A 16,850-nucleotide genomic window follows, 5' to 3' on the forward strand; every position below is an offset into this window, starting at 1 on the left:
GATCTCTGTTAACTGTTTGTGAAGAGAAGCCAAGGGTGATTCAGGCTCTTCTTGGTGGTTTTATATCATTGGCCCATTGGTAGAGAAGGAGGTAGTGGCTCATGCTCCGTAAGTGAAGTTACAGGAAGTGTGGGTGTAATTGTATCTTATGGGGACTGTTGCTGTCTCCCACTCAGTTAGAAAAAAATTACAATTGAAAAACCATCAAAAAACTAAAAGCCCATGGACCAAAAATACACCATGTAATCACATAGGAACAGTAATGAAAAAAAAAAAAAGAAAGAAAGAAAAAAGGGAGAAAAGAAGAAAAAAACAAGAAAACCTGCAATATCTTGGGGTAGGGCACTAAGAGAAAACAAGGTAGAGAAGGAGAATAATGAAGAAAAAAACTAAAAATGCAAAAAAATAAATAAAGAAAGAAAGAAAGAAAGAAAAAGAAACAACCAAGGAATGGGGTTAACCACAAGAAAAAAAAGGGGAAAAAAATTTTTTTTTAAACCAAGAACAGGGAAAAGAAAAAAACAGGTGTAAATCAGGACCTGGGAGAGGAAGAATAGTAAAAAGGACAAAAGTATTAATAATAATAGTAGTTTTAAAACAGACAAATAGAAGCAAACTAAACACCAGTAAAAAGAAAGAGAAAAAGAAAAAAAATAAAAAGAAAAAAATAAGGGGAGGACAGGGTAGGGTACTCAGGCTGTGTCCGAGCACACATACTGGGATGGAGTTCCTGCGGGCCCAGAAGGTGGTTGGGAGTGGGGGGTGGCCACATCTCCATTCACCAAGCAGGTGTGGGGTATAAGAATAACACGAGGAATGTTGCACCTTTTCAGTTGTTCACCACAGGGGTGTGGGGTATAAGACTAACAAGAAGAATGTCGTACCTTTTCAGTAGTGCAGGTCTGGAGTGTCCTTGGGGTTACTGGAAACCAGAACCTTTTCTTAAGCACCTAGAATCTCCGAGAGCACTGTCCCTTTAAATATCCAAAATGGTCAAGCCGTTTGTAAACCTTCAAAATGGTGGCATCCTCCAGACAGGCAAAAGTCCACAGCTCTGACTACCCTACTCTTCGCTGCTTCTCCTTTTATTCAACAGCCACCAGAGCAGTCCTCTGTGCAGTCCCTGGCTAGCAGGGCTGTGCTTTTGGTTAATTCTTAGGTCCTACCACCACGCAGGAATCTCCTAGCTGTCTGTGCCATCAGGATCACTGAGGATCGCTGCCAGACTGCAGCTCCGTATGTCTCCTTTTTTAGTATTTTCATGCAAATTCTTCTGCTAGTTGGGGTTTAGTCCACTTCTCTATCCTTCGCTTCAAGGCTCAGGGGTCCAGGATTATCTTCTGTGTCTGTGTTCATTGGTTTCCCTTTTCTTTGTTGAAGAGGGTCTGTGCAGACTTTCTGCCTATTCTGTCATCTTGGCAATTCTCTCTATTTCAGTTTTCATTTGTTCTATTTCCCAGTAGTTTTAGAGCCATGAATTGTTCAGCTTCCATATGTTTGATGTTATTTTCTTGATCTTCCTATTAGTTTCTAATTTTATAGCATTGTGGTCTGAGAAGATGCGTTTTAGTATTTCAGTGCTTTTGAATTTATTGAGGCTTGTTTTATGGTCTATTCTGGAGAAGGATCTATGTGCACTGGAGAAGAATGTGAATTGTGCTTTTGTTGGGCAAAATACTCTGTATATGTCTATGAGGTCTAGTTGGTTGGTTGTATTGTTGAGTTTTTCTGTATCTTTGTTGAGTTTTTTTCTAGTTGATCTGTCCCTCCTTGAAAGTAGTGTGTTAAAGTCTGATACTACTATTGTAGAGTTGTCTGTTGTCCCTTTTAATTCAGTTAATATTTGCTTCACGTATTTTGGAGCACTTTCATTGGGTGCATAAATATTTATTATCATAACATCTTTGCCAATTGACCCTTTCGGCATCATATTATGTCCTTCTCTGTCTCTTATGATGTTTTCCACCTTAGTCTATTTTATAAGAAATTAATATCAGCCACTCCTGTTCTTTTTTGATTATCATTGGCCTGGTATATTTTTTCCATTCCTTAACTTTTAATTTGTTTTTATCTTTGTGTCTAAGGTGGTCACTTGTAGGCAGGATATTGATGGGTCTTCTTTTCTTATCCAGTCTGCCACTCTCTTTCTCTTGATTGGTGCATTTAATCCATTCACATTTAGTGCAATTAGTGATAGGTGTGAATTGATTGCTGTCATTCTATTGTATTTTTTTGTCATGTTGTTGGTGTTTCCTTGGTCCATACACTTCTCTGTGCTGAGTTTGGTTTGTTGCCTAATGCTTTCTTTCTTTTCTTATTTATTGTTGGTTTTGTGCTTATTAAACCCATATGTTTTCCTTCCTTCTGGATTTGCTTAGGAGGATTGTTAATTTTCTCTTTGGTTACCTTGAAGTACATTCTTGTCTCTACATTTTTAGAACAGTGCATTCTGGGAAGACATTGTCCTGTTTTCCTCTCCATTTGGAAGTTTGTAACTAGAAGTTTTATTCCTGCTATTAGTTGCTATTGTGTGTTGAGTGACTTCATTGGTTTTTAGTGTACAATATTTTATGGTCTTATTTAGAGTTTCTATTTCTGAGTTGGTTTTAGTGTTGATGCCACATATCCTGATTTTGTTGATCTCTGTTGTGGGTTCTCTATTGGAAGGACTTCCTTAAGCATTTCTTGTAGGGTTGGTCTGGTTTTCACAAAATCCCTTAATTTCTGTTTGTCTGGGAATGCCTTGATTTTGTCCTCATATTTGATGGATAATTTGGCTGGATATAGGATTCTTGGTTGGAAGTTATTTTCCTGCAGTGTTTCATATATGCCATCCCATTGTCATCTTGCCTGTATGGTTTCTGTTGAGTAATCAGAGCTCAGCCTAATTGTCTTATTGTTATAAGTAAAATTTCTTTTTCTTAGGCAGCTCTCAAAATTCTTTCTTTGTCTTTGGTTTTGGAGAGTTTATAATATGCCTTGGTATGTTTCTCTTGGGATCTATCCTGTATGGGCAGTTTTTCATGATAGCAATTAGCCACACATTCCATTCTCCTCTTATTCCTGACTCTCCTTCATCCTCTCTTGTTCTAGGTGAATAGAGAACAGTTGTGCCTTGGCTCCACAGGGTTTTCTTCCTTTAAAAAAATTTTGTTTATGTGTGAGTGATATGGATAAATGTTTACAGAGCAAATTCATTCTCCATATAGCAGTTCATACACATTTTGTTTCATGACATTGACTGCAATTCCCCACAATGTAACAGATCTCTTCCCACTTCTCCCTGTAGATATCTCTTTCATGTGTCCTTCCCTCCCATTCACTCTCCCCCCACCCCCCAAGCTATGTCCCTGTGCAAACACTGCCCTTCTGTTAGGATATTTTTTTAGTCAATTTGATATAACTGCAATGGTCTTCAGCACCACCCTTCTTTGGCGTCCACAACTGTTGCCACTTGTCTCTGGCAACGGCTTGTGGCAGCAGCTCCAATCAGGGTGGCTGCAGCCTGCCTGCTGAATTCATGAGTCTTCTGATTCCCCCAGATTGTACCCACTGCCCAGGTAGGACTGAACCTGCCCTCAGATTTGAATGCAAATAGTGGAACACATTGCCCATGAACATGGAGACAAGTGTTCTCAGTGGGGTTAACTTTGATTACAAGGGCATGACAAGTAATTGCCCTGCCCTTCACCCTGAGCCATCAGCTCCCTGCACATTCTTGGGGGCTCTTTCAACTTCATATTTCTTCAAAATAGTCATGTCTGAGAAAAATAAGCTAATCATGTTAGGCATTACCATGAAAGGTCCACCGCCCATAGACATATATTCTGCCAAACCTTAGTTTCAGAGACAGAAACATAACTGAAGACAATGTGTATGTACTCCAAAAGGCTTGTTTTAAGAGCTTCAGGGTCTTCAACCAAAACAAGGAGATAAGTTTTTGTTCAGCAGTGGTCTGGACACCTCAAAAGATGGTGCTGTCTCTGCCTTCCAGAGGTTGATGCATATCTGGATGCACATCTGCCTTGCAGCCAAGAGGTGCCATGGCATTAACTCTCTTCTCATTTTCCAGGCTAGGAGATGGCTGGTGATTACATTCATACTGCTGCAATTCCCCACAATATAACAGCTCTCTTCCCACTTCTCCCTGTAGATACCTCTTTCATGTGTCCTTCCCTCCCATGCACTCTCCCCCCACTCCCCGAGCTAAGTTCCTGTGCAAACACTGCCCTTCTGTTAGGATATTTTTTTAGTCAATTTGATACAACTGCAATGTTCTTTAGCATTGAAGAGCCTCAAATAATGACTTCATGGTTCTTAATCCTGGTTGTACCAGGATTTAGCTGAGGAATACAAAGCCAAGGGAAACCCAAGCTAACTTGTCTACACCCAAATTCCATACATGTTGGAATGTTGTGTCCCTAGGGAGCACAAACAGTTTACACTCCACTACTAACCCAAAGAGGCAATGCAGAAGATAGGCCTGACAGTTTTCTTCCATAAAGATTATTGCCAAGAAAACCTATGGAGCACTATTCTACTCTCTTACAATGGAGTCGTCATGAGTTGGAATCAACTTGATGGCAGTGGATTTGGGTTGGTATGTTTGAATATTGTTTTTTGGGAATAGCAAGTGGGTCTCCTTAGAAACATAAGCAGGTCTCCTGTGCTGGGACCTCTCCAGAGCCTTATCCCTTGCATATCTTCATTTTCATTCATATCCTTTCCTGATTTTAAAGTTGCTATTACAGTTATGGGAGCTCTGGTGGCATAGTGCCTAAGGCATTTTACTGCTAACCAGAAGGCTGGCAGTTCAAACCCACCAGCCACTTCTTGGAAGGAAGATTGGGCAATCCTACTTCCATAGTGATACCATCTCAGAAACCCAAGGAGGGGTGGCTATGAGTTGGATCCAACTCCATGGCAGTGAGTTTGGTTTTTTGGTTATTGCAATTATATTGTTTCTATGAGTTCTCTGTGACCAATACAAATGAATTACCAGGCCCACTTGAGGAATAGTGCCTTGGTGAGAACAGTTGGTGTTAGAAAGGATGGAGAAGTTGGAGAACAAAGGAATAATTGAACTCTGTCCCATAGGAACTAACTTGATGTTGATTCTTATGGTTAGAGTTATTGTTAAAAATGCATAGCTGCTCTTATTAGATGATTGGCATAATGATACAAGAATAAGATTGAGATCTTCCAGTGAAAACAACTGAATAATCTCTGAGTGGTGAAGATCAGAATCTCTAGCCTTCCCAAAATTGGTGAACCTAATTGGTAAGTGAAAGAATGACCAAAATGAGGACTGAGAAACCAAATGAACAAGCAAACAAGGCCAGGCCATAAGTAAAAATAGAACTCTGACCCACAGCCTGCAGCAACCAGCCCAGGAAGTCAAACAACCATCCCTGTATCAATGGGCCCAAATGTCCAGAACTTGATTAATAACTGCTAGCTTCCTGATTTTTTGCCCTCAACTTCCAACTCAGGACCAACCAGAGAAATCCAAATATGTTCCCCTAACCAATCATATAGGATGTCTTGCTTCTAATTCACTGCCTCCAGCTTCCTCACACCAACAGCTTCCAGGCAGGGTAGAACTGAAGCCTTTCCTTTTTCTTATTACAAAGCTTTTCCACTCCTGCCTGCCTTTGAGTCTCTGACAAATGGGAGTGATGGTGGTTGACTTCTTTGCAAGACTGAAAACCCTAAACCCACTGCCATCAGGTTGATCCCAACTCATAGCAACCCTGTAAGACAGAGTAGATCTGCCTCCATTGGATTCCCAAGGCTGTAAATATTTATGGAAGCAGACTGCTTCATCTTTCTCCTGTGGAGCAACTGGTGGTTTCAAACCACCAGCCTTTTGGTTAGCAGCCAAATGCCTTAACCACTATGCCACCAGAGCTCTTTATTGTAGCAAGCTCTAAATAGTCTTTGTTCTCATTTGAGTGTTCTTTGCCTATTTCCACATATCCCTGTCTTCCCACAACTCATTTTCCACACGGCAGCAAGCAACTTTAAAATATAACTGTTTATAATCAATTATCTGTGCTTCAAATTGCCCAGTGGTGCCCGCCTCTCTTCTTGGGTTCTGCCTAGCCTCACAGCTTGGCCTGCTTGTTCTTGGGGCTTTTGTCTTTGCTAGTCCCTCTGCCTGAAGGCTCTTTCTCTAGAACTCTCCACAGCTGAATCTTTTGTATCCATTGGTTTCTGCTCAAATGTCATCTCACAGAGGCTGCCCCTCACCCCCCATGTGCCATGATTTTGTTTTCTTCCTTGTACTTCCTACAATCTCAAATGGTCTTGCTTGCTTGTTTTCTTTATTCTTCCTTGAATGTAGGATTCATATCCTTCCTCCCAGCTTGACCCCCTAGATCATCTCCAAAACCACAAAAAAACAAACTCACTGCCTTTGAATCAACTCTGACTTGTAGTTAAGGCTATGTGTCAATTTGGCTGGGCCTGGTTTTGAGTGGCTGGGCAGCTGGTTGTAGTTATTCCCCATGATGAGACTGGTAATCAGCTCCATGTTGGAATCTACCAGAACAGCTGAGTAACTGCTTTAAGGATGTGATCTTCTTCTAGTATACAAGGAGAAGCTTTGGGAATGGTCTTGAGCTTTTTGGCATGCTTGGACCCTACATTTGGCCAAGTCTTCATTCAGCAGCCTGCCATGTTGTCTGTTGATGTTAGGATTACTCCTGGACTTAAACCAGTGGCCTGTCATGTTGTGTGATAATCTTGGGACTGTGCCATTTCACTTGTTGACCTTGGCTTATCAGCTTTAGTAGCCAGTAGCTGCCTGAGTGACGAGATGCCTCCAGCCCCAGTGGACTGGGAGCAAGAGGCAGAGCTGAAGCCCAAGGCTGAGGGGCCTTCACCCAGCCCCTAGAGCTAGCACTTTGAACTTGGACTTCCAGCATCGTAAACTGGAAGAGAATAAATCCCTGTTTGTTAAAGCCATCCACCTGTGGTATATCTGTTAGAGTGGCACTAGAGAACCAAAACATGACTCATAGTGAACCCCACTGGGTACACATCTTTACAGAAGCAGACTGCCTCATTTTCTGTGGAGCAGGTGGTGGGTTCAAACCACTGACACTCTGGTTAGCAGGCAAATGCCTTAACCACTATACCACCAGAGCTCCTTAGATCATCTCCAACCAAAAAAAAAAAAAACTCACTGCCACGGAGTCGATTCCAACTCATAACAACCCCTCCTTGGGTTTCTGAGGTGGTATCACTAGGGAAGTAGATTGCCCAATCTTCCTTCCAAGGAGTGGCTAGTGGGTTTGAACTGCCAGCCTTCTGGTTAGTGAAAAGTTAATAAAATCAAACTGCACAATAATTGACATTCAGCCAATATAGAATGTTGCAAAAAAAAATTCCAGACTATCAGACTTCTGAAAAAAGTTAATGACTACTGTCTGACTCCTGTAAAAAGTTATCTTATAGGGGCACCATGACCACAAGGAAGAAACAAACTGACCAAAAGGAAAGAATGGGCCAATTGTGGGACTTGGCTGAATAAAGCCTACGATGTCTTAAACCCTGAGACAAAGAAATGAGGAGTTCAGAAAGAAGGATAAAAAAGACCCTAACTGAGACAATCGCTGGTTGGTCTCTGTAGTGCAGAGTCAACCCATTTGCTTTGATGCTTGCATCTCTGAAATAAACTCTCCTTTTCTATTTCTCTGGCCTGGTTTCTCTTGGCATTGGCAACCCAACCTTACATTATTGACTATTTGGATGCTTGCTCAGCTTAGCAGGAGGGCCAGAGATAGGTTGAGTTTTTGGGAAGAGCACTGTGGGCAGGGGACACAGCTAAGGAGTTCAGAATGCAGAGTCAATGGCTGCTCTCCTCACAATGGGGCTACTCTTGACTGAAACCCTGAGTCCCCCCCCTCCCCCATCATCCCTTGGCCTTGAAAGTGATTGAGAACCACCTTCTCCCCTACAGCATTGAAAGGCATGGCAGTAGGGAAAGACCCCCCAGGCTGGCAGGTGGGGCATACCTCTCGTAGCAGTGCCACATGCAGGTCTTGGGCCTTCTCTAAGTCCTCCATAGCCCAAACTGAGCCTGACCACTCAGCCCTGTCTTACCCTAATTGAAGTCCCATTTCCTGTCTTCATGTTCTATTTCTTGTCATGTTCTACTTTTTCGACCCCTAGCTCTACCAAACTCAATAATGGGGCACTGGAGATGATCTGGTGGTGTAGTACCTATTTGACTGCTAACTGTAAGGTTGGGTTGCTGATGACAAGAGAAACCAGGCGAGAGAAATAGAAAAGGAGAGTTTATTCATCTTTATCTAAAACACCTTTATCTAAAACAACCCTACTTTCCTGTACCTTTACTTATATCCTAACTAAAATAACTGTTTAACTCACACCTTTACCTACATTCTAACTCAAACAGCTCTACTTTCCTCACACCTTTACTTACATCCTCACTCAAACAACCCTACTTTCCTCATTCAACTGACACCTTTACCTACATCCTCCGACACTTGGTTCATAGATGGAAGCTCTCACATCACAAATGGGAAACAGGTGGCAGGACATGCCACTGTTTCTCATGACCAGACTATTGAAGATTTAAAATTCCAGTAAATAGAGGTAGGACAGAATAAGTGGCCCCAGTATGTATTAAAAATGAGATAGGCTTACCTGCCACTGTTATAATTACCTATGATTCTGTTGTTGAGATGGGAGTTGTCGGGACCTGTTGGGAGCCTGGGCATCTTCAGTCTTCAGTAGCAAAGTCAAGAATATCAGGCAGTTCCAAACTGGACTCAGAGGAGGGTATTTTTGGAACAGATGCGATCCTGCTTGAGGGGCCTGATTGCAGTCTGACTTCCAGTGTCCCTACTTGCCACATGCTGGAGAGGTCCAGGTGAGGGTCTCAGATTTGGAGGATCTGGCCCAATGGCCTTCCTTGCCACATTTGAAACATGGTCCCAGGTGTGGCTGAAGTTTGCCTCTCTATGGCCCTGGAGGGGATTTAAAAGTAAATTTTCCCCATGGTGGCTGTCTCACGGAGCCTTGTAAGGCAGTGGCTAAAAGTTGGTCTTTTGTCTGATCTCATTTTTGTAATTCCATTTCCTTATCTCTATTATTAACGACTCTAAAAGCAAGATTAAGAAGGTCTTTTTGAGGAGTTTGTGGACCTGTTTCTAGTTTCTGAAGTTTCCATCAGATGTTGGGGCAGACTGAGAAATAAAATGTATGTTAAGAAGAATTCCCTCCAGGATCGAGAGTGGTATATTTTTTGTAAAATCGTCAGGCGGAAAAGGAATAGGGCTTTAAGTTTCTCATAATTGACTGCTTTGTGTGCTGCTTTTCTGAATCTGGCAATAAGGCAAGTAAGCATATGGCAACGCTGTTGCCTACCAGGGGCATCTATCTGATAGTCCCAATTTGGGTCGACTGGAGGGACAGCTACAGATCGTAAGGGGTAAGCTGCATCTTGTCTGTGGAGCTCCTCTGCATGAGCCAGAGATGCCAGCAAGACATGCTTCTTTTCCTCTGGGGTGAAGGAAGAGGTTAAAATGACATAAATATTATGTCAGGTAAGATTATAAGACTGGCTGATATATTCAAATTCTTTGGTAAAAGTAGTGGAGTCAGTTGAAAAGGAGCCCAGGTGTTTCTCAATTTGAGACAGGTCAGATATAGAGAAAGGAACATGAACCCGGACAATGCCTTCAGCTCTGGCTACTTCCCAAAGGGGAAGGACAGGGGCTGTGGGCTGAGTGGACCAAAAACGTGTGGGGAGGGGAAAAGGAAGCAGAAGGAGAGGGGTCCAGAGGAAGAGTGGGAGGGTCATAAGGAGGGGGACCCATTGGGGGAGATGGTGGAGAGTGATTGGCTGGGTGGAAGGAGGGTTCAGGGTTGGGGGTAGAACCAGCAGGTTTAGAATGGAGGAGAAGAATCTTGTATGTAGAGCAAGAATGACAGAGAGAAGGATGATTGCAGAGTGTGAAGAAGGTCTGTACATAAGGAATTTCAGACCATTTTCCACTATGTTGACAAAAATTACCTAAGTCCTGAAGGACATTAAAATCCAAAGCATTATTTTCTGGCCACTGGGAGTATTATTCCCCATAGTGGGTAAGTAACAATCTGAGTTCCAGAGATGTTAAGACCAAAGGAAAGGTGTCCCTGTCATTTGATTTAACACTGGAGAAGAGTGTACAGAAAGAACCAAACTTCTGTTCAGGCGTCCCTGAGACAGAATAGGTTAAGGGGTGCAGAAGCCCAGAAGGCAGAAGCCCGGAGGCTGAAGCCAGAGGATTTCTGGCCTAGTGGCAGCTCTGACAATAATTAGCAAATCAGAAATCTGTGAAAGGAAAACAGGATGTCACTAACCAAGGAAAACCAGCCGGTGTTGGATGCATTGTCTGTAATAGAAAGGGATTCCTTATAGGTTCCTCCTGGTGAGTTGTTTCTCCTGTCCCATCTAAACCCCTGTGGGCTTTTCTTTTTTCCTTCCCAGGTCTCAACACCACAACTGTAAGGTTGGGTTGCTGATGCTGAGAGAAACCAGGCCAGAGAAATAGCAAATAAGAGTTTATTTAAGAGATGCAAGCATCAAAGCAAATGGACTGACTCTCCACATTAGAGAGACCAATCAGCGATTGTCTGAGTTAGGGTCTTTTTTATCCTTGTTTCTGAACTAGTCATTTCTTTGTTTTGGGGTTTAAGTCATAGGGTTTACTCAGCCAAGTCCCATAAATGGCCCATTTTTTTTTTCCTTCTGGTCAGTTTGTTTCTTCCTTGTGGTCATGGTGCTCCTATAAGATAATCTTTTACAAGAGTCAGACAGTAGTCATTAACTTTTTTCTGGAATTTTTTTTTTTTGGTAACATTCCATTTTAGCTGAGTGTAAATTATTGTGAGGTTTGATTTTATTAACGCTTTAATTGTGAAGTTTGATTTTATTAACCTTTCAAATAATCCTTTCAGTAGTCCCCAGCAGGCTGAAGGGGCCCTTGGAGCCTGAATATTTGACTCCTTACCCTTTTGCTAAAGGGGGGGACACAGGGTAGTCTGTTTGGCTAGGTAAGGTGAGACTGTGTTAAGCAAGCGGAAGGTGGGGAAGGTGGAGTAGATGTGGACAAGACAGAGAGACCCCAGAGGTGAGAAGGACCCAGTACCAGGCTGTAGGGCTAGGACTACCCCAGACCAGACCCGTTGTCTCCTTCAGGCCTGGAATCCACCAGGCTTTTCCTGCCTAGCCCCCTTCCCCACACTGCTGTCTTGGGGCCCTCCCCTGGGATCCCTGACCTTTCTCCTGTGCCCAGGGCTGTGGCCTAGCACCTGCCCATCCTTCTACCTGCAAAAGCTGTGAATCCTGAGGGTGCCATTTCTCTCCAGCTGTAAACTTCCCTGTCCTTACTGATATGACTCTCAAACCCTTCCAGACTGACCAGCTATGCCAGGCCTGGGGGTAGGGTGTGACAGGGAGGAGAGGCAGGAATCCTAAGAAATTCCCTAAGCACAAAGTGTAGCCTTCCCTGCTGAGTGAGCAGAACAATGCCACTGGGGCACCTCCTGGCCAAGAAGCGTTATCTTTTAAGGCTGCATACACACCCACACACATACACACACCAACACACACCTACTCACCAACACCCCCACATATACCCCTACATGTACTCAGACACACACCAACAGGCCTCCACACAGGTACTCACAGACTCACAAATCAACACCCCACACACACACAGCACACCCCTTCATGTACTCCAACACGTAATACCTCACACACACATACTCATACATATAAACCAACACATTCATGTGCACACTCACCTCTACTCATACATCACCCACCCACTCACACCAACACACACAAAACCTACTACACCCCAAAACCTACACTTACACATACACATACATACACAGACCCCCTCACATATATACCACACACACAACTCACATCTACACTTTTGGCTTCTCTTGACAGAAGGCCAGCTTCCTTCCCAAAATGCAGGCTGCACCCAGCTGAGTCGAGTGCCTAAAAGAAAGGGGTTAAAAGTGCCTAAAGACTGTTTGTGCCTCTGGCTCTCTAGCTGCCACCTCTTGCTTGTACTATTATAGGGAGCCAGCCACTGGCTCTTAGCCCTGCTTCTGCCCTTTCAGGATACACCCCTACTTGGGTAGGAAGTCCACTGGCCAGCTGATTTTGGATGTGAGTTGGGGGTGGGAGGAATGGGGAAGGAAGGCTGATGGCTGGAAGGTCTATTTTAGGGCCGGCTCCTCCCTTGCAACACCACCACTGGCCACCTGCTGCTGCCAGTTCTGGGCCTAGAATGCTGGCAGTTAGGGCGGGGGAGGGAATTGGGGACTGTTATAAAGCTGGGGGCACTGGAGCAGTAGCTGCCCCCTCTGGGTATCACCAGAGCCACAGCAGCCACCATAGGCCCGTCCTTCCATCTGGGTTCCCAAACGCGCTGCCACCATGTCCACCCACCGTCTGGTGATCGTTCGTCATGGCGAGAGCACATGGAACCAGGAGAACCGCTTCTGTGGCTGGTTCGATGCAGAGCTGAGTGAGAAGGGGGCTGAGGAGGCCACGCGGGGGGCCCATGCCATCAAGGATGCCAAGATGCAGTTTGACATATGTTACACATCTGTGCTGAAGCGGGCCATCCACACACTCTGGACCATCCTGGATGGCACTGACCAGATGTGGCTGCCCGTGATCCGTAGCTGGCGCCTCAATGAACGTCACTATGGGGGTCTCACAGGCCTCAACAAGGCAGAGACAGCTGCCAAACATGGAGAGGAGCAAGTGAAGATCTGGAGGCGCTCCTTCGACACACCGCCACCCCCCATGGACGAGAAGCACCCCTACTACACCACCATCAGCAAGGTGGGCTGTACAAGCTAGGACTCTGGGTGGGGGGTGGGAGCAAGTGGGGAGGGGATGGTTGTCTGGGGGTGGAAATGACAGCTTTGTCACCCCCAGGATCGTAGATACCTGGGCCTGAAACCTGGAGAACTGCCCACCTGTGAGAGCCTTAAGGACACCATTGCCAGGGCCCTGCCTTTCTGGAATGAGGAGATCGCCCCTCAGATCAAGGCTGGCAAGCGGGTGCTCATCGCTGCTCATGGCAACAGCCTGAGGGGTATAGTCAAGCACTTGGAAGGTGAGGCTCCCCAGCCCCTACCCCAGGGGTGCAGGCAGGGTGGGAGGGCACAGGTTCCCCTGCCTGGCTCTGAGGGTGGAGCTTCCAAGCTGTGGATTCCAGCCCATTGGAGGGCTGAGAAATCATTTGAAAAACAGTTCTGTGAAACTTTTATTTATGTGTATGTACTAGGACATATTTTCTTCCAGAAATTGTGGTTAAAAAAAATTTGTGCAACGGTGACCTAAGGCTAGGGCTACCCTGCACCTGGGCCTGGGCCCACTCCACCCTAGGTGGTGTCAGAAGCTTCTTAACCATTCACATCCAGCCAGGAAAAGGCTGGACTGGACTTAAAGTCACTGGCTCCAAATCCTGGTTTGCTGTGTGATCCTAAGCAAATCACGTCACTTGCTAGGCTTCCATCCCCTTTTCTGGAGGCACTGGGTTTCTTCCTGAGTGCCACTTGCCATGTGGGGCCAGGCCTGCATCTGGGCCCAGTTCTGACAACCCAGCTCCCATTGCACTACCCCCGCCCCTGACACTCAAAAGCGCTTCTAGCAAAAAGGTGCATAAGGCAGAGCACAACACACAGCCAAATACTCAGCATATAACTCCATTCCAGAAGGGCAGGCCATGGGTGATGGTGTCCCAGAGATTCTTGCAAGTAGGCAGCATTCCTGGCTGACAGATGGATCACCTGAATTAGAGGGTGGGTGAGTGCTCCTGGAACTTGTTTCCTTTGAATTCCACATGAAAAAGTTACACTGGCCATTAGGATTTTCAGACATTCTAAAAACCACCGCCATGGAGTAGATTCTGACTCACAGTGACCTTTTAGCAGGACAAAGCAGAACTGTCCCATTGTGTTTTCAAAGCTGTATACATCTTTATGGAAGCAGAATGCCTCATCTTTCTCCTATGGAGCAGTGGTGGGTTCAAACTGCTGACCTTTTTGGTTAGCAGCTGAATGCTTTAACTACTGAGCCACCAGAGGACTGTCTAAAATTAGCATCTTAACTTTCTAACTTGTTGGCATAATGAAAGGGGAAAGCTACACCTAGGGGGAAGATTGGGTAAGAGATCTGTCTCAGGAAGCCTCCCACACTGGCGCCTGATCTGATGCCCCCGACTCAGCCATCTCTTCACACCTGGCATTAGACACAAAACCCCCACCAAACTCACTGCCATTGAGTCAGATCCGACTCATAGTGACTCCTCCTTGGGCTTCCAAGACAATTATCACTATGGAAGTAGATTGCCCAACCTTCCTTCCTTCCAGAGTGGCTGGTGGGTTTGAACCACCAGCCTTCTGGTTAGTGGTCAAATGCCTGAGGCACTATGCCACCAGAGAACTAAGAAGTGGCCACCTCCCCTTCAGGGCTTTACATAGCTCTACAGGACTAGGACCCCCAGTAGATCACAGAAGCAAATGTTACTGGACTTTATGTGGGGAGAAGAGCCTGTCTGCTACCTGCACCTCCCACTCCTTAGAATATTCTCCTGGACCCTCCCTGCAGGGAAGAGTATAAGGTGACTGAATGCCAAAGGTCAGCTGGCAGGATAGTCCAAGGCTGGGAGGGGTTGGGTTCCAGGGACACTGCATTTTCCAGTGGCCTCTCTCCCACCATCCTGCCCCAAATGTCTAGAAACCTACTGGCTAATACCCTTTCTGAACCTAAGCCCTGTTCTGGCCAGAGGTGATATGCAGTGGCACCCCTAGACTCCAGCCTGACTGGAGACAGTGCTATTTCTGTAGGCTGCTCTGTGGTCTAGCTCCCATGTTATCTGACCTTCTTGAGGTACATTCCTGTGGCCATGCTGCAGGAGGGAGGGGGAGGGATAGGGTCAGACAGACTCTGTTGCCATAAAGATCACTCAACTTCTGCCTGACATAAGCACAGTGGGGCCACATAGCTGGGAGAACAAAATGGGGCTAAGGCTGCCTGTCCCTGGCTCCAGGGATGTCTGACCAGGCCATCATGGAGCTGAACCTGCCCACGGGGATCCCCATTGTGTACGAGCTGGATGGGGCACTGAAGCCCACCAAACCCATGCAGTTCCTGGGCGATGAGGAGACCGTTCGGAAGGCCATGGAAGCTGTGGCAGCACAGGGCAAGGCAAAGTGAGGGGTGGGCTCTGGGCAATAAAGGTGCCTTCCCACACACTTGGCTCTGAATCTGCCTCCCTGCTGCCTGCCCACCCACCCATCACAGGCATGTGGATCCCACAATTCAAGGTTGCAGCAGCCCTCTCAAGCTCGGCTCACCACAGGCATAACCAGGGGTTATGTCCATCACAGGAGCTAGTGGGCTGTCCACCCAGTAATGTGCATTTCTAATATCCCCCCATATGGTTACCTGTATGCGTGCAAAAACTAGGAATTGGGGACTGTGGGATCACCTACTGGCAAGGATCTAAGAGTCCTAACCATCTTCTCAGCCAGCCAGGACCATAGGTTTTGGATGTGTTACAGACCCCAGCCACCCCATACCCAGAGTTCATATTTCCTATCAGTTCTCTTCAGAGGGTGGGGTGAGGGTGGCCCAGCATGTAGGGTGGGCAGGTGTGATAACAGAGCCCTGCCTCCTAGGTGGGACTGGGTTAGCATGGGTAGACCCAGATGTACTTTAGAAGTCAGCCAGCCCATCAGAGACCTCTATAGTTGGGCTGGACCCAGCCTGCCCTTCCCATAGGAGAAAAGGATATGGTATGAAACAGGACTTTTATGCTTCTCTGGGAATGTGTACGCACAGGGACTAGGAAAGGTAGGTGCTACACCCCTTTCCAGTGTGGCCAAAAGCTCAGTGAGGTGTCTCATGGTGGGAGGATAGAGGCCCATGGCCTCTCCCAAAGGAGCAGGAACCCAGGGTGCACCTGGTTCAACCCTAAGTCATCTGGGCTGCTAATCACTGGCCTCAGGGCACTAAGGAAGCACATGCAGACACACACACACACACACACATACATACATGAGCATCCTTGGCACAAAGCACACAGCATCACACCAGTAAGAGGGATGTGTCTCCCTCTGGGCATATTCTAATGACAGTGTGGCAGATGAGAACTGGGGACCTGTGTGGACCACAGTGGCAATCCTTAGTTCCGAAGCAGATTGCTCTTCAAAGACATAGATGGACTGATGGGCTGGGACAGAAAATAGGAGGCAGTAGCAGGTGTGAGCCATTTTCTTGTTGCTTTTCCTAAAACAGTAACTCTGAGGACGAAGTTGGAGTTGGTCTGAGAGGTATACAAGGCCAGCAGCCAGGGAGAGCTGGTCCCACTGAGGGATGCAATGTGGCTGTAATGTTTTTATACTTCCCTTCGACCCCAACCCCTCCCCCAACTGATTCTACATCCCTCAGGTTGAGGGCCACTGAACCAGCTCCAGTAAGACCCCCTCCCTGCCCTCAAAGTCAATTGACTTTGGTCATAAACTGCTAAGCACAATTCTCTAAGCTCAATGTACCTGAAGGTCACTCTCAACAGCTGCAGCTATAATCCTTAGAAGAAGGGAAAAGGGAGGCTGCCCCTGACCAGTCTGGGGCATAGGGGCAGCCTCCAATACCCTCTCCCACTGCTCTCCTCAGGCAGAAGTCACCAAGGGCTGGCCATAGGCAAGGCTCAGTGTCCAGCTGGAAGCATGTTTGAGAATCACCAGGTTATTGCTGCATGTAGAGGTCCTGAGGCCTTATCCTTATCCAGGGGGTC

At 46.0% G+C, this 16,850-nt stretch overlaps 1 protein-coding gene across 1 annotated transcript; it reads left to right on the forward strand.

The window, feature by feature from the left end:
- The first annotated feature begins 12,472 nt into the window (after positions 1-12,472).
- On the forward strand, positions 12,473-15,268 carry PGAM2 (phosphoglycerate mutase 2). The gene is made up of 3 exons (XM_007944126.2): positions 12,473-12,886; positions 12,983-13,163; positions 15,102-15,268. Exons 1-3 carry the CDS (start codon positions 12,473-12,475, stop codon positions 15,266-15,268), a joined length of 762 nt encoding a protein of 253 aa, XP_007942317.1.
- Positions 15,269-16,850: the final 1,582 nt, after the last annotated feature.

The sequence above is a fragment of the Orycteropus afer genome, unplaced genomic scaffold (assembly GCF_000298275.1).
Source record: "Orycteropus afer afer isolate SDZICR_OR568_19922 unplaced genomic scaffold, OryAfe1.0 scaffold00121, whole genome shotgun sequence".
Classification (NCBI taxonomy): domain Eukaryota; kingdom Metazoa; phylum Chordata; class Mammalia; order Tubulidentata; family Orycteropodidae; genus Orycteropus; species Orycteropus afer.

Excerpts from the sequence above, each read along its gene's own strand:
- PGAM2 (XM_007944126.2), top strand. The coding sequence starts at position 12,473 with ATGTCCACCCACCGTCTGGTGATCGTTCGTCATGGCGAGAGCACATGG. Across the intron at positions 12,887-12,982 it reads ACTACACCACCATCAGCAAG|GATCGTAGATACCTGGGCCT; the intron begins GTGGGCTGTACA and ends TGTCACCCCCAG. Across the intron at positions 13,164-15,101 it reads TATAGTCAAGCACTTGGAAG|GGATGTCTGACCAGGCCATC; the intron begins GTGAGGCTCCCC and ends CCCTGGCTCCAG.